Source organism: Plutella xylostella, chromosome 28 (assembly GCF_932276165.1).
Source record: "Plutella xylostella chromosome 28, ilPluXylo3.1, whole genome shotgun sequence".
NCBI classification, from domain to species: Eukaryota; Metazoa; Arthropoda; class Insecta; order Lepidoptera; family Plutellidae; genus Plutella; species Plutella xylostella.
In genome coordinates this window covers 8,695,528-8,714,334 of record NC_064008.1, presented here as the reverse complement: position 1 = coordinate 8,714,334, position 18,807 = coordinate 8,695,528, and the positions used below count along the sequence as shown (strand labels likewise).

General features: G+C 35.9%; 1 protein-coding gene across 1 annotated transcript in view; it reads left to right on the top strand.

Annotated features, from left to right (window-relative positions):
* The first annotated feature begins 10,739 nt into the window (after positions 1 to 10,739).
* Positions 10,740 to 18,807, top strand: part of LOC105396583 (NADPH oxidase 5) — a 61,716-nt gene continuing 53,648 nt past the window's right edge. The window contains exon 1 of the mRNA XM_048631210.1: positions 10,740 to 11,385. Coding sequence (XP_048487167.1) covers positions 11,014 to 11,385 — 372 coding nt within the window. The 5' untranslated portion in view covers positions 10,740 to 11,013. The remainder of the gene's footprint in view (positions 11,386 to 18,807) is intronic.

The following is an 18,807-nucleotide window of genomic DNA, read 5'->3' as shown; positions in this document are numbered from 1 at the left end:
CGGTGGGGAGCTCGTAAAACCATATTTGAGTTCGTGAGTTGTTGGTAGGAGGCAGTCGGAGGCAGTCGGTAGTCTAAACTGTCCTAGATGTATCAAAGAAACAAATATAAATAGTCCTTGCTCCCTATCGCGAACTTGTCCACACAACGTTTTTCAGATTCAAATTAATGTGAATGTTATTTCGTTTTGACTTCGCGATATCCTCCGGGTCTTTGTGGTAGAACTGTTTTCCATCTGGCTATGTTAAACTGTAATTATGTATTACTGTTATGATTCTATGCGGGCAGATATGTATAGGTTCAAAATAGGTATTGATCATCATAAGCCTAGCAGTCCACTGCTCGACGTAGGCCTCTCCCAAAGCACGCCACTGGATGCGATCTATAGCATCCACCGGATCACACACAATATGTAAGATAGGTTTAAAAGTTTTCAAATTCATAAGATACAGAGAACCCTTCGTATGTAGCTCCAAGATATTATCTGCTTCATACTCGTAGGTAGGTACAATGACAACCATATTATCAAGATATTTTCCTTCATATCTCGAAATATGGTAGTGAAATTCCTACTTCAATACAATTAGGTCATTGGACCAAATGCCGCCCACCAATATGGGAGTCGGCCCACTTCACTCAACTACGAAGAAACAATTACACTTGTAATGGCCGAAAAATGACCCAAAATAGCAACTTAAGTTGTAAAATTTTATCATCATATCAAAAGAAGATGTGAATGGTTTATTAATTGAAGTGTGTCGGAACATTCTGCGAATCAGTGAATCAGGGAAACCGGACGGCCGGCATTTTTGCTGCAAATTTTAATTGTTCACAGTTGAAACTGGCTTTCGTCCTTCCGATGCCAAAATAATAACAGATCGCCTTCCGAAACCCAAATAAATGCATATGCTTAATGATAAGATGAGAAACGATATGATTACGTTGCGCAATATTTGTAAATTTTACATATTAATTAAAATTTCATTTTGAAGTTTGATGAGAAATTTCAAAGTTAAGGGTGCGATTAAAAACGAAAATAATGTGAGACTAAACTAAATATGTGAGACTTAAAACTGTGAGCAGTGTACAACTACCTACTTATTATGTACTGTGGCTGTAGGTAAAAAACAATCAGTCATCATCACATATAGGTACCTACACTACCTACCACCGTCTATTTATCTATGTTTGCGACCTGCACTGGATATACATAGAATAGAAACATAATTTATTGGATCTCGATATCAACATTCAAGCATTATTAAATACTGATTATTCCAATTTGTCTAAAGCTCACATCAAAGATAAGCTGTATCCATTTCATGGAACTATTCGTACGTTAGAACCTTCTCACATTAACCCACCACTTCGTTTCCCCAGCAATATTACTGTACCTTCATGTAAAGTTAAACCGCAAAAGTTCCATTAACTTTACAAAATCTTTGCCTCAATAATGTGAGTTCGTGAATAAAATCACGATTTGTGTGTAGCATTCGTATGAGCAATAATTAATACATATAGCTAATGGCTTCACCTATAAGCTATGAGCTAATCTCCATATTTGTGGTAGAGATAACTGAGGTTAAGCTGAGGTCAGCGCGGTCTTGTTTGGGATGGGTGAACGGTTTTCGGTTGATTTGAACGGTTGAGACGTAATTATGGTGTCAGATTGATGAGCTATTTTGTTAAGAAAGTTGTAGAATAGCGTGTCTGTGCATAAAATTGATATAGCCTATGAACTCATCCATCATCATCAGTCAACAAACTTCTCCTATTGGACATACGCTGTGCAGAGGTCGATACTGTACGTGTTCAGAAATTATTTGCATCCAGTCTTTGTCTTCCAATATTATCTGCTTGCCATACTACTTTTAAATAAGGCCGCATAGGTACAGAAAGAAAGCTGGAAACTTATGAGAGCTTACTTTACTATGGATATTTTTCATATAATATGCATATCAGCGCAAGTTCGGCAAAGTATGGAAAAGTATAAAAAAAAAAGTTTTTTTTTATAAAAGCGTTTATAAGATTCCGGCTTTCTTTATATTATACAGCCTATCATAAACATAACATAGTACCTACGGTACACCCAAGTCCGCGTTGTTCTATGGCAGTCATAAAAAATAAAAACTGTAAGTACATACATTACTATGAAAAAACCCATTTCACTTCGTATATCAAGCCTTCAATTCGATTTACAAAATTACAGCTTTATAAGCACCTACATAACATTGTACCTGTCCCGTTGTCCAGAATGTGCAGATGTGTTGAGATTGCTCAGAATGCTCAGCGGAATCCGGAGCGGAGCGGGCGCACGCCATTGTATGGAAATATTCAGAGTTGAAGCACGCACTGGGTTGTGGACACGACGCGGGCGATGTAAATAAAACGCTTAGGTATAGAACTGAACTTCTTGAAGTGAACAAGAGCGGTTATTTAATTGATTCATGTATGTGTAATGTAAAGGGGAGGTCTTTGTCCTGCAGTGGGAAAATTCATTGACTTAAAAACAAGCCCTGAAATACATAGAACAACATAGAACACCCGGGCTTGGGTGTACCCTGAAAGACTTCACGTATAATGACCATAGGCTAAATGCGCATTAATGAATAGGTGACTGTATTTTGAAATTTTCTATTAGTTACAACTTCATAATAAAATATTGACACTTATTTATTCATGAAAATGAGTTTACCACATGATGTAACTACCTACTCACTGAATACCGATCACTTTCACCTTTTGAACCTCATTAGTTGACATAAACTTTATATCTAACGCGTAAAATGAAACTGTGTTGTATGGCTGCTATTTTATGACGAATCACAGCCTTATTTGACCGTCTCATCCGTATCGTTTCCCCGCCGCAGTGCGCGCGCCGCCCCACAGCCATGTCTCACGTCGAACCCTAGGATTTATCTAGCCTACTTAGACAGGCATTTGACAGACCCTGCGCCGCCGCAAAAGGAGGTTTTAATAATGTAAGCCGCCTCGCCAGAATGTGTGGTTCGGCCGGCATGTAAAGGTTTGTGCAGACTGTAACCTAACACGCAATGGAAGAAGTCCCATAGCGTTGAGACGCATCATACACGCTACGCGTATAAACAGCACTACATTTCAACTATGGGAATTCTTTCTTTGCGTGTTATATTGCATGTTACGTTACACCAGTCTGTACCCGGCTTAAGGATTATAGGCGGTTTGTAATGTATGGACCAGGCGGTATGTGAAGCTGAAATGGAAGTGGTTTTGGGTTCCGGGTGCAACGATACTTGGTCTAGTTTACGGAATATATCAATGGAAACATATGGGCGTTCATATTACTTTTGCTCTAGCATCTGTTCTTAAATAACAAAAAGACAGCACAAGTCTGACCCCCTTATTCATAGAGAAGTTACAGAACGTTTTAACTAATAAACTGTTTTGTCCCTCTCCGACACAGAAAAATTTGTTCTTTGAAAGCGAGGGACAAAACAGTTTATTAGTTAAAACGTCTTGTTACTTTTCTATGAATAAGGGGGTGAGTCTTCATTGAGTATTGTAGTGGCCGGATGAGGAGAGCCGAGGACAGAGTGTCATGGCGTTCCAAAGGAAAAGTGACAACACTCTGTCCACGTCGCTGATCATGATGCTGATGATTATTGTCTACTGCTGGACATTGCATAGAAATAATGGGTATCTTCCTCATCGAACGTGAGATTTCAAAGTATGTAATATATCGTTAAATCCACCATCCACCGCTTACTTTGTTGTACGACAAACGTCAGAACATATCAGACGAAAAAGAATTAGCGAAAGCAATTAAGTGATATGTTTCGTTTTAATTGAAAAATTGCCTCAATCGGATTATGCGATGAGACTGGCAGGTGTCGCCTCACTAGCCGCGAGATCAAACGCGCCGCCGCCGCAGGACGCTAGGGATGGGAGAGGGACTTGTCGATAAATTATTTAGGGCGGTAGGTATTATCTTTCTTTATAATTAAAGATATCTTTAAAAAATGCACTAACCCGCCTTTACATTAAAGTAATCAGTATATCATATGTATAGGAAAGATTCCATTCCACTCAAAATATGTAGAATGGTGAATCGACTCAGTGAATGAAAATGAGTACTTTTAACACCTGTAAATTGCGTGTCATCATCATCATCAGCCAGTAATCGTCGGCTACTGGACAGAGGACACTCGCAATGAGCGCTAAAAACGTTTCCCTCATGGTTTAAAGTATCTTCCGTCGGTCCGTTGGGCCGGAGGGCATCCCACGCTACGCGCTAGCTAAAGAATTTATTTCCGAAGTGTATTTAGGACTGTAACAGTAAATATATAAAAAAAAACAAAATAAAATATATTAAATATCATTCCACGACATCGATAACTATAACCTTTTCCCATCCCTAGCCCAAGTGTCGGCCTGTCACTCGCTCACCCACCAACAGAACAGTCATTTGTCATCAGTAAGTGTTGCTGTAATCACAACTGTTTCAATTACATTCGGAATTGGAGCAATTTTGGGCTAATTATTTTGAAAGCTCCGTTTTGTATTAGGCAACGCCCAGGCTAGTCTAGAATCTAGAAAATGTTTAGCTTTATGATGCAATATATATGTGATTTTGTATGTTACAGTTTAGGTTGCTATCGATTAATTAATTAATTATTAGGTAGGTATATATATTATTTATCTTGCAATTTCAATGAGTAATATTCAGTATCTATAAATGGGAGGAATAATAAATATTGGGTAAGCTTTTCTTAAACAACCTTAAAGTTATAGTCAAATTAGAAAGTAGAGCAGTATCGAATGAATCATTCAGTAAGTATTTTATAAACACTTCTAGTCATCTTCTGTTGGCTAACATTTTGCCACATCATCTAACTAGACTACTCACAAGGTATTTAAAAAAATAAAATAATACAGTTAGCACTAAAAATCTAAGTTTTGTAAAAGTGGTAGTTAGTACTTACTAACTTTATAAAAGTTGAATAGTTCAATTTTCTAAGCTATGTGCTTTTATTTTGTATACATATTATTACGAGTATGTATTATAATATTGTATTATGTACTAATTTATGAAATATAAATACTTAAGTATTATTAGTTGTTTACCTACGTGGAATGATTGATCACGGACAAATCTCTGTGATTTTTGTGATGAAATTTATGTTAAAAAATTTTGTAAATTAATTTGATAAATAAATAATGAAATAAAATAATAATAATAAATGTGTTACAAATATAACATGGCATTCGTGACGAGTTTTCGTCAAAACCGTGGCTGCGTGGGACTTGGGCCGCAGGGCACAACTAAACAAAATTAGTTTAATGAGATACACTGATCTAACTACCACTGTATTACTAGATTAGTTTTGAATGTTTCATATTGTAGTTTTACCAATAATAATAATAATTGTCATAATCACTTAATCACACATCCCTAAACCTGCATGCTTCTGAGGGGATTTATCTAGCTTGACAAAAAGAAAACCACGACTCAATCTGTCTTCGTTTTTTTTTGTATGTAAAGCTATGTAATTTTTCTAAACTATAATAAAACGATAGATGAGTTTTACAGTGAAGTTTGTGAAACACCAATCTGTGGGCGCCATGTGGATCGCTGGAACTGCAATTTTAGACAGATAGGCGAAATGAGAAAATTATATGTACACTGTTATTAGTAATCTTACGGAATTCTGACAGTTATCAATTTTAGACAAATCAGAGATCACAAACCTTTTTGGGCTGGGCACTTTTTCAATACGAGTCTGGACATCTGAGACTATAATATATTTTTTTTAGTCCCTGTATCCATTTTATTAAGTGCGGCGCTCCAAATTAAAAGGGGATTTACCTACGGTGAGAAATAATTACCGTACCTACCTAAATATATTACAAACAGTGAAAAATACAATTAAAGATAATCTCAATTATCTTATATAATTATCGCTGTCGTAGAAAATATATCTAAAAACAACTAGTAATTATTTTTGAAACGGTAGACGCGCCGATGTCAGGGCGATGGTTCTACCTTTTTTGGCATAAGATTTATTTGCCTAATCTCGTATTGCATAGTAACGTTTGGTCAAAGTCTCGTTACGCCGAAAATCGTATGGCATAAATCTCGTTTAGTAAAAAGTTATTTCGCATAACATTGTTTAGCCTAATAATGGTATGGCCAAATCTTGAATAGCCTAATAATGCTATGGCATAGGTTTATTAGGTTTATACAAAGTAATAATATTCGTTTGGCTTTAACTTTGACGGAGCGTCTCCATACATAGCGCAAACTGGTGCCTTGTATTGTTTCCGCTGTTTGGAAAACGCTCCGCTCCGCTCCGCTTCGCTGCGCTCCGCTTTGGTTTTGATGAACATGTGCACCTAACACGCTCCTCCTCGCTTTGCTCGTCGTCGCACCTATTTTTAGGTTTCGATCTCATGGGGTTTGTAATAATTATATTGGTCGTTAACTTTCGATTTTTTGATCATACAATATCGTGATTTTCGGGATGTAGGAGAAAAATACCACAATTTGTACATTTACTACATACTTAATATATTATTTATTAAGATAACATTAGGAGAAACAAGATTATACATAGGTATAGACGAACATAAATTTGAGCAAACGAAACTTAGGTGTTTAAAGATTGTGCCTAAAGAGTTTTAGACGAAACGAGCCTTATGCCACATAAGTCTTGGCAAAGTGATGGTTCGACCAAAAAAGTTTAGACCATACGAGTTATGCGAAATGAGTTTTGGTCAATAAAGATTATGCCAGATGAGCGGAACCCGCCTCCAGCATCTCCATAGTGCCTTCCTAAGCTTGGACCATTTCCCACCACGCTGGTCCACTGCGGTGTTGGTGGGTTCACATATGATCACAGATGTTTTCCTTCTCCGTAAGAGCGATGGTATACATTGTACTTAAATTCAAAGAACTCATTGTTTTAACCACATGTCAGCGCCGAGATTCGAACCCGCATCTCTTGCTTGAGAAGCGGGCGCTTACCCGACTGAGCCAGTTGGACTCGCGCAGTGAGTGTTCCGTACAAGTATACTTAATTACCTGAGGTAGTTTTCCTTTTAATTTCATCATAATTATGTACATCTATACGAAATATCAGCTTGATATCTTTACCCGTTTCCGAGAAAAAAGGTGGTGACAACAAAGTGTGATCTTATAAGGGTTCCTTTTTTTCCTTTTGAGGTACGGAACCCTCAAAAAGAATAGTGACAATCGGATCAATCGTTTCGGAGATATGCGTGGACAAACATACATACCAACAAGCATATAAACGTACATAGGTACATAAACATTTATAAAATTTTGAATATTTGTTTATTAGCCCTAATACTCGTATTTTCATATGTCAATATGGTGCAGTTCCAATAATCTTACATACATACCGAACATATTATATGTACTTACCGAATAGACAATCTTTTTTTGAAATTGATCAAAAATGTTTATTATCCCTGAATTTAGTAGGAAGTGATGCCATGCTAAAGAATAAAATAAAGCAATTAAAATTAATTCGATACATGGGTCGTGAGTCGTGATCCTACTTCATATTATAAATGCGAAAGTTTGTAAGTGTATATGTGTATGTATGTATGTATGTATGTATGTGTGTATGTTTGTTATTTCTTCACGTCAAAACGGCTGAACCGATTTTAATGAAATTTTGAATGAAGTTAGCTGACACCCTGGATTAACACATATGTTACTTTTTATCGCGGAATTCCCACGGGAAAACTTATTAAGGCGAAGCGAAGCTCGCGGGAACAGCTATTATATTGAAATATTTGTTATTTTTGTATTAGTTTACTTGAGCAAGTAAATATTTAGATTTATCTTTTTGTATAAAAATATTAAGAAAAAATTATTGCCCAGAAATGGATCGCAATTTTTCATTTTTTCGGTAAAGAACTTTTTTAGTAGCATCACTTATAAAATGTCAGAATTCTTTCCAATTAAAAATCAGAGAGTAGGTATGATGCACCTACATAGTGTTGCTAAAGTGGTACCTATAGTAAGCTGATCATTCTACTAGCTATGTTTGGCAATATGATGATTGAATGACGATGATTAGTCGTCAACTCTGAACAGTCAGAATGATTATGTTGATGACATTATGTGGTCGTGTCCATCGGTCACTCAAAGTTAGGAACTGATTGTGATCATCAGAAGTGACATTGTTTTGAGTTTGTTAAGTCTAATTATAACAAATTGGAGAAGGGACCGGTTTTAAGTCTCATCGAGTTTATTTTGAGAAGTTTAATTAGGGTTCAGTGGGGATGTTTAATTCAAAACGTAGCTTTTTAAACTTTATATTTATAAAAATAAACGGCATTGGCGGTGGCATTGTCAATTGGATAGTTAGGTTTCTTTGGTCATAGACTGAACCTAAGATTGTAGCATAATGTTTTCTTAGGGCCGTGGCAGTTTTGTTTTTCCGAAGCTTTGGAGCGCTGCTTGATTCGTGTGTGAAGTGACCCCCGAGTGTGTGGAGCTCACACGGGCCCACACCACAGACTACACACGCCGCGCGCGCGACAGACACACTTGCCGCGTAAATTTGACAGCTACACTACTTTTTTTACGCGCGGCCATTGTCAGTTTAAAACTTTTTTCGTGCGTTTTTCTTGTGTGCCAGTGTTTGTGGATTTTCCTGTGAAAGTGCAAGTGCTTGTTTATGGTTCGATGTGTTTTGCAAGCCAGTAGTTGTCTGACTTTGGAAGTCAATCGGTCTTTTGAAATTGAAAGAGTGTTGAAAATTCAAATTCATTATTATTATTATTAAACCCACATAAAAAAGTTTTAAATTTTCTGTAACTGATTAAAACTTCTAATTTTAGGAGAGCTTATTAAGGTGTTTTACACATTACAGTGTAACGAGTTACGTTAAATAAATGTATTAGGTACCTACCTGAAATATTTTAAGAGAAACGGTTATCTTCTATCTAATAAAATACTTATTTCTTTAACAGACGACCGAATGGCGTAGTGGTTAGTGACCCTGACTACTGAGCCGATGGTCCCGGGTTCGATTCCCGGCTGGGGCAGATATTTGTTTAAACACAGATATTTGTTCTCGGGTCTTGGATGTGCCCGTATAATGGCAATAGGCCCGCCCCCTATTACATTGGGACTAACATACACTCTGGCGAAAAGTGGGTGCAGCAATGCACCTCTGCCTACCCCGCAAGGCAGTACATTAGTACAAGGCGTGAGTGCGTGTGTGTGTGTGTGTTTTGTGTTATTTAGCTACCTACCTGTAGAGCTTATCCAATCTCATAATTATGATACAACCGTGTTGTGAATCTTGTGATAGAGATCCGGTTATAAATAAAATAGCATAAAATTTGCATTATTATTTAAATTGATCCGTAATAAGAATATTATAATGGAACTACATATAATACTGAATCAGGTTTTGTACGAGATGTCTCATCATTTCCATCACAAACAGCTGGTGGTAGTTTTTTATAATTATTTAGTCAGAATCGGTTCGTTGACTCTTCCTTAATGGAAATAAACAAAGTTGTAGGTACCTACCTATTTATAATGTCTAAATTGCAAAAAATATATGAAATATATGCATTTGTTTTAAATTGACCTATCTACCTCTTAAAATTCAGGTAGCTGCTTACATAGATACAGTTTTAGTTGAAGTCAAAGTCAATTTGTTTAAAACAAAACAAAATTGTTATTAATCGTTAGTACTTACAACCATGATGACGTAGATACAGTAGGGGCCCTATCGCAAAGTCAAAACGAAGTAATTAGATTCAAATCCAATACAATTTGAATCCGAAAATCGTGCCAAAACAAGTTCGCGATAGGGAGTCGGCTCCAAAATCTATTACATAAACAGTGCAAAATATGTAATTAGGATCCACTCCTACGCAGTGTGGCAACTGCCAAACTTGAATCTAATAAAAGTGAAAACATTAAAATAAATAAATACTTTAGTCTAATTTATCACCCACCGTTACTTTATTAAAAAACTGGAATTAATTCCTTTCACTTTCATAACTTACTACTAAATTTATGTGTACCTAAGTACTTATTACCTATTTTAGATATTAGATTTAAAATATTTTTATTACTTGGGTCCGTAATAAACGTTAATAATAATAATATGCGTAGGTATGTGATGTTGATTAGAATATAATTAATTATTAGATTATAATTACGTTTAATTGATATTTTATCAGTATATAGAATAACACGGGGTTAGTTAAGCCCTATTTGAACAAAATATAACATTACACTGTGAGGAAATTAAGCTACAGTCAGAAAACATTGCAAAATTTATAGGTACATTTTTAAGTATAAAAATAAAGAATAAAACATAATCAATCAAAGAAGAACTGACACCATAAATATTATGAACTTAGTTAAATTATAACAATATTAGAAGTTCATTAGTTGAGCCTCGTATGAAGGTAATTGTATGTTTTACTTCTCTTGGCCAAGAATGATAGTGAATGTATTTTTGCGCAATCCTTTGAACCGTATGAATGGAGGATGAGTTGCTTTATACATATTTCGATAAAATAAACAAGCATTTTGTAACAAATTCAAACATTAAATGTTAGTAGGTATTAGCTGTAAAACAAACTTATACATAGTTTCATTGATGTCGATTTTGAAGGCACAAATTTTAATTTAGTGCTGTCAAAAGCTAACTGTAGTACACATCATGGTATAATAATATAGGCCATTGTACACATAGGTAATTGACTGATGTCACAGTTAGAAATAATCATTATTGTTTTCCCCAAAATCTGTTATTACACTCTTTGAAGATTGATTGACTTTCAGAAAACCTTCATCAAAAATCCTTTCATCTTTTGTTTATACAAGACAATCATAAACATTTTTACAGCTTAATGTGATTTTCACGTGATGTTTAGACTCAAAAACACAATATACCTACGTAAATGATTATACGATTGATCAAAAATGTGATAAAGTGAAAAACACGCAAAATATTAACGCAAGCTTGTAATAATGGCTGAAAACGGAACCTCCCAACCGAACGACCCAGAAAAAGAAACAAACCGAACCATAGACAACCAAGATGAGAAGGAAGAAACGAAAAACGGCGGGTTTTTATTGAGCGTTGACAGTTCGGATGGCGGGAACACTGACAGTTCGAATGTCAACGGAATCAAAATGGCGGATTTGAAACAAAATGGCGACGCTAATCCCATGATGCTGCTGGGAGTGCCGAGGACTGGACATCGGCTTTCGATCATGGAGATGGAGAGTGCGAGGGAGAGGCAACGAGTGTCGTTGTTGAAGCAGTGTTCCGCCATCTTGCGGCAAGGGGAAGATCAGAAGTATACCAAGGAGAGCCTGCATAAGACTTTTCAGGATGAGGTGAGTGATTGTTTTTACTGAGGGATTTCGATAGGTTGGTTTATTTATTGTTTTAGGAAAGGATCTTTTCTAGAAACCATAGCATAACGAGTAGGTCCAGTACTACGTTATTATATGATAGAAACGTACCTATTTGAAACGTTCGTTGAAATTTCAGAAGCTCAGTCGTCATTTGTCAGAGAATTGTAGCATTGTGACATACGGCGGCTTACATAAGTTTGGTCTGAACACGGCTTTATGGTGGAGTCATATTAGTATGATTGGTTTGCATCAGTTTGCTCTTTCTTACAAAGTATTTGGCACATTTAGTAGCTTAGACTACAATTAGGAAAAACTACATTTATGATTATAATGCAGAAGCACTTCCATTAACAAATTTATGATTCGACAAGAGTTTGGTACCTATATATAGGCACTATCCTTAAGATGATGGGCAACCACCTTTTAATGACAATATTCAAAAATCAACAAAGGTCATTTTTAAATCTGCATCTGGCAAAAATTCTGACTATTGTATTGAAACTGGTTTTAGTCCTCAATGTTTTTCCGTCAACGTCAAGATAATTATAAACTGTAGACGCATTCATAATAACTCTGCTTTTGAAGACTTTAAAAAGCTAAACTTTTTGTGTATATTGATTAAGTAAATCCAAAATAAAAATGCCACTTTGTGTAGCTTTCATAACGAGCTTCACATAAGTATGTTTCGTCGACTATACAGATGAAATGAAATGAAATCGTTTATTTTTTCGACGTAGAATATTAGAATTACTTGTCAAAAGTCATAATCTACCACCGGTGATAACAGTGATGCAACCAAAGCAATCAAGTTAACAATTAATCCTAAATACCTAATATCATAGACTCTTTGGTAGAGTCATACTCTCTGCACTATGGTGGGTTGCTATCTATTTAGTTACTTGTACGCTGTTGCTATCCGACCGACAATCTTCGCTAAAGTTGGCAACTAAAGGATGCTAGAATGCTTTGGCGGTGTTTGTAACATGCCCTCTATAAGGATCGTATAAATATCTGCGATTAAGGTAAATTGGATTCTTATTAAGATGTTATAGTTAGATAGTGTCCATCAGAAATACGCATGCAGGGCCAAATATTGGCCATACCACAATACGGTTGGTCATGCAATATTATTGTGGATTAGGATTGGTTGGCTAATCTATACAGCTGCGGATAAGAACAGAATAGAATATACTTACTTAATTTTGCACCATTAAAGAAAACATTACAATATCACAATATAAAATAGTAAGTACAAAAAAGGCGGTCTTATTGCTTGAAGCAATCTCTACCAGACAACCTTTGGATGGAAGAGACAATTTTAACATAGGTAATGAAGAACTTCGAAAATAACTTATTTATCCATAAATACCTAGTTTGGAATAAGTACATAATTTTTATATTAGGTAGGTTAGGTACCTATGTATATTAATGTCACATACCCGATATTATTATACTATTTATAAATAACTACTATAAGTAATACAATAACATGTTTTTGTAGGTATCACCCGGGAATTCAAAGAATTTGATAGAGATATTTGTGCTATTTATAATGTTTCCATGAATATCATGGTTATTGCATAAACTAAAAATAACATTGATAGCAGAATGCAGCGCTGTTGTTTGTTTACAGAATTGTCGTAGAGTCGGACTAAGTTCATGGCTTTAGTCAAGTGAGAAACTGGACCTAAGTAACTTTTAGCTATTCTATTTTTAGATAGATACATATATATACTATTTATGTATACACAAAGAACATAATTATATATTTTTTTACTAAACTTTTTTACTAAATCATTGTACGAATGGTGGTCTTATCGCTAAAAGCTATTTCTTCAAGACAACGGTTGTAATGGGGATAGTAACCGATATCATGTGTTGAATGTGCTTGCCAACTAAAATAAAGATATATATTTTTAACTAAAACCTAGTAGGTAGTTATTTTGCAGAAATGTTATCCGATAACGATGTTTAATATCAATTTGTTTTTGTACCCGATCAAAAAATATAGCGAGGTTATGTTAGTGGTGTGTGTGTCTGTAAGCTGTCATGTTTTATTAACGTGGACATAGAGTGAAGATATATTTATATATTTAGAGTTAGGTAGTGGGTTAGATACTAGGTTTATATTTTCTTTCATTAATAACAACAAGGAAGGCTACATATGTAGTTAAAAAGTAGCTTTATATTTTTGATCCTTCGACTTTGACATTGCATTTTGTAAGTTTGACAAGGTACAATACTGTACAACTACTTTTGAAGCTGCTGTGTTTACCTGAAAAGTTATGTTTATGTACGTACATATTATAATGCTTGTCTTTATTTTATAACATGGTACTGTAAAAGTGGATAATAGATTGACCTCGGTTTAGTACATAATTGACACACACAATATGAATACATACAATTATTCAATTCCAAACACATTAGTAAAAATGCATAAGTAAGTATTTGCAAATGTACGAATTTTTATAACGTAGGTACCATTAAATTTATATTTACTTTACAAAGCACTCGTAACGAATTAATAAAATGCCCAATTATGAAGTGGCCATGTTGCATCATATTGAAACCATAACTTTTAATGATTATTAATACTTTGCACTGATTCTGTAATGATTGTATTTTTATTGCACCTCACTGTAATACAATCGCTAGTGTTGTAGTAATAAAAGTATCACTCCCGATTCACACGATAGGTAGTTATAGCCTATAACTACCTCTTTGAGTTTCGGTTTTTCAAACATATCATAACATAGGCATGGTACCTAAAACGGCGACAAGGCCATAAAGTATTTAGTATTTATTTAGTATTTGTGAAACAAATATTTATAATATTACTTAACTCGTAGTGCCAAGAATAAGTACCTATAAGTTATACCGAAACTCAAAGAGACAATCTTAATATTAAGTTGCCAGATTAACATTATAAGGGTAAAAGCGTACCGTGGGCCTCCACCCGGCCGGACGACCTCAGACAAGTAGGTGGTAGTGGCTAGACGAGGAAGGCTAAGGACAGACATAGCTCCTTGGGAGAGGTGTTTTTCCATTAGTGGACGATCGGACTACTGATTATGATAATTCGTATAACTATCGATAGTTTTATCGATACATTGTCCCGTCTCTAGTGAGATCTCACAGAGAGAGGGTCGTTAATTCAAAATAAATTAATATGTCCGTTTATGGCGGTCTGATAGAAATAATAAAATTATATAAATTCATGAACACTTTCGTAATTATATTGTCTGACGGTTTATTAGTACTTTAACTTTTAGCGGCGGCGTAAATTATATTAACATCCTGGATAAGGAAAATTATATCGAGGATGAAGTTACAATTATTTAAAGCCTGTTTCACAATGTCTGGATAATAGCCAACTAAAGGACAAAAGACACGCTGTCACTCTCTGTAATTATGTTTTAGACAATGACAACATGTCTTTTATTCCACAAGTAGGCATTATCCAGACTGATCCAGATATTGTGAAAAATGTGTTCTTTAACAGAGAGGGACAAAACAGTTCAATAGTTAAAACGTTCTAAGATAACTTTTCTATGAATAAGGGGGTAAGTCAATAAACAGAATTTGTAGAATGACATCATGACATATAATTATGTTTAAAACCGTAAAATTCAAATCGTATCTATAGCGTCACAGGAATCATCTTAGCTTAAACGAGGTTTAGTGTCAATTTCTCCATAGTCGGTTAGAGCATAACCAGGTATTAGTGGTTGACTTTTGACACATCTGTCAAGAGATGACGTATAATTGACTAACCTCCATGGACGGTTAGATAACCAAGTTAACCAACTATGGAGAAATTGGCACTTTGATGTCTATTATGCCTACATAGATAACGTATAATCGCCATTCGCAGTGGTTGACAAATTCGCACATTCAACATTTATCACTACAAGGCTAACGTGTAGGTATTCCTATTGTTGCTAAAATGCTTACTCTATAGCAAATAGATAGATGCTCTACAAAAGTAAAGACTACTAAGTATTGTTCACTTGACATTGATAGTGAATGTGCACGAAATTGGCATTTAGCAAATCAGTGCTACAGTGGCGCCAAATTTCAATGTCTGCGGGTAAAAATGGAACTAATAAAAACTTTAGCAATACAGGTGCGCGGTGGTATGATAAAGAAATTGTTTGGTGTACGTGATGATTATTCAATTTAAAATTAGGTATTGATAATGTTAGTAAACCTTTAAATTGCTGGTTTTTTATTTGTTTCGGTTTAGTTTGTTTGTTATCGTGGTCAGTGTACATTGTTTGTTATGGGTGAAAGTGGAAAAATGTATGGTTATTGCAGTGCCAACGAAACCTGATGGTTAGGTAAGTATTCTTGTGTTATCTCTGATAAACTTCGTTTTTTTAGATCATAGTGAAACCTCTTTATCATCATAGTAATCAATGCCATCCATAATTAATTACCTACCTACCTAATTGCAGCTCCTACTGCTGATAAATTAGCCAATTACCTACATTAAAAAATCAGAAAATACAAATTAACCACCAAAGTACTCAACAAATCTGAAACACAGCGCCACCTTTGCAATTCCCAATCACTTAGTCGATCTGTACAGCGAATCTAAAAGTTCGCAAATGATGCTTACACGCCTTAGGCCCAGCTAAAGTGTTACATTTCAACAGCATCAGGGGCCACTCTACATACCAACAACGACGATTCTGACCGCTGCACTAACCACGTTCTCTCTCGTTGCATTAAACGTGCCGCATCACAGCGTTTGATCGTTTTTTGTCTAGCTAAAGTAACCCTTGAGGTAATGTGGACCGGTTCAAATACAAAATCGAATTAAAATGTTCACCTTCGCGTCTATGGACGTTTATTGATCCGGTGGCGGGTCCAGGTGGGTCGTGAGAAAATAACCAAATTAAAGAGGTACCTACTTGTGATGTTATGCAAACACTTTGACTTTCAATCGACGGGTCACCTGATAAAAACGCCTAACTATCGCAATTAACTGTTTATAAGAGTAAACTGTAAGTATAGGAATGCCTAGATAAATAAATAAATAAATATGTGGGGACATATCACACACGGCCATCCGACCCCAAGCTAGGCAGAGCCTGTGTTATGGGTATTGTACATCTGATATATCTACACAAATACATAGATAGATACATATCAAATATAAATATCAACATCCAAGACCCGAGTATAAAAATCTGTCTTTAAACAAATATCTCCCCCAGCCGGGAATCGAACCCGGGACCTTCGGCATAGCAGTCAGGGCCACCAACCTCTACGTCATTCGACCGTCAAATTAGTGAAATGTTATGTGTGACAGAATTTCCTACGTTTATTCTTATCATAATACATATTATACACTTTTATTTATACCCAGCCTCGTAAGCTACAGTAACTCATCATAAGTTCCAACTGTCAGCTCTCTGTCAGCGTCTGACATGGTTGGAGTTGTCAGCTCCATCTCATGACAGTCTCTGAGGAACACATCATGTCACACGTCCCATTGTTCATTCTGAGAGACAAACAGACGACTCTGCTATGTTTGTATAAATAAGGACATAGGGTTTATAGGGTTGCCAGTTCCCTATTTGACTGTGAATTCTGTAAGACTGTGTGGCATACCCTATTGAATTGGAAATTACAGACAATGGTACATAAAAGATCGAAGACTCAATACATCAAAGCTCCTAAGGAACATGTTGACACCAACTCTCGGCCTTCCTCATCCAGCTACCACCTGCCTATCTAAGTTCTAGAAAATACATGACACAATAAATGGCTACGACCGAATGGTGTAGTGGTTAGTTATACTTAACCGCTATGCCTAAGTGCCCAGGTACGATTCCCGGCCGGGGTAGATATTTGTTTAAAGATATATATTTGTAGCCGAGTACATAATATGTGAGTATCTAGTATGTATCTGTGTAGATACATCAGCGGTCCGATAAACACATTACAGGCACCGCCTAGTTTTTAGTCAGTTGGCCGTGTGTGAAATATCCTTACATATTATTTTAGCCAATGTTAATACAGCTATGCTCACGATGTCACAGACTCATTGCATTTGCCCTGCACCACCCCGCACCCGCCCCCCGCAGCATGTAGCATGAATAATGCATGGCAGCGCATCCATCATGTCTAATGATGACGCGAGATTGACGTAGCTTGAAGAAGACTTCTTGTGACGATGGCAACTGAAGGGTCACTCTCAAAGTCAACGAACGAACAAGAATTGTATTGTAATGCAATCACGCTTTAATACAACGAGATGAAGCCGTGGTTAGCGATCCCCCTGTCTTAAACTTAAGTGGCCCAGTGCGCGGTTGATACCCTTCTGGTTGGCCAAAGAAATGATACAATGCAATTTGATTTGTGTAGAGTAAAATTAATTAGTATGGCGTCACTATAAAACTTACTTATAAACGACATAGATGCAGCCTATTATTTTTATAATTTAGAGATACAAATGTTTTTATTCGTGAATATTTGTTTTGAATGTAAGTACCCCGGAGTTATCTCCTTCCGGCTTACCTTTTTGCAACACCCTGTAAAGGTACCTAGTAGGTACTACCTACGAGTTAATGGTACATTATAGATTGTCGGTACATAATGTATGTAATAGTAGTCGTTGTTTATGTATTCAGTTAATAGACTGACCTTTTATTAACCTTTGAAAACCGTAAATTAGCCTTCACTTGATCTACATAGGAATGTTACGTGATGTGTATGTGTGTGGATACTTACTCATATGACAAAATACGTTTCAATTTGGCCCACCCAGTTTGAAATTTAAATGTGACTGATAAAATCCACCCTGTATAAAATGGCGATGCCAAATGAACCCAATAAAAAAAAATATTTAATAATAAAAAAATAATACAATAGTTACGTTTTTATTGGTAATATTCTGATGCGCTGTTAAATGCACTTCAATATTGGAGACAGCCTCATTAAGCTAGCCTTTTCCTTTATGAGTAAGTAATTTGGCGTTTTTCTCACTGGAACTTTTTCATTGCTCGTGAGTGTAACAAAACTGAATCGTTGACGCCACTTCTACCACCACCATCACATCTAAACCCATTTAAAGCCTACTTTTCCATTAAGTTTTCCAGTCAATTGCACTCAATGAAACTGCACATATCTCGACGCTGATTGGTCAATGGTTTTAAAGAGCTGACCAATGAACGGTCTGGGATCTAAGTCAGCTGCCTACTGTTGCCGACCTACATATTAATGTCATGTGTGATAGTTTAATAGCTCTAGGTATCGGTTTGACCTTAGGAGCTGAAGTAACTATGTGCTTGGTTAAAGTCACGATCTAATTTTGTTTTCACTTAGAAAATAATAGAGAGTATACGTGCTGTTCTTTGTAGATCATATGTTTATAAGTTCGTATTACGT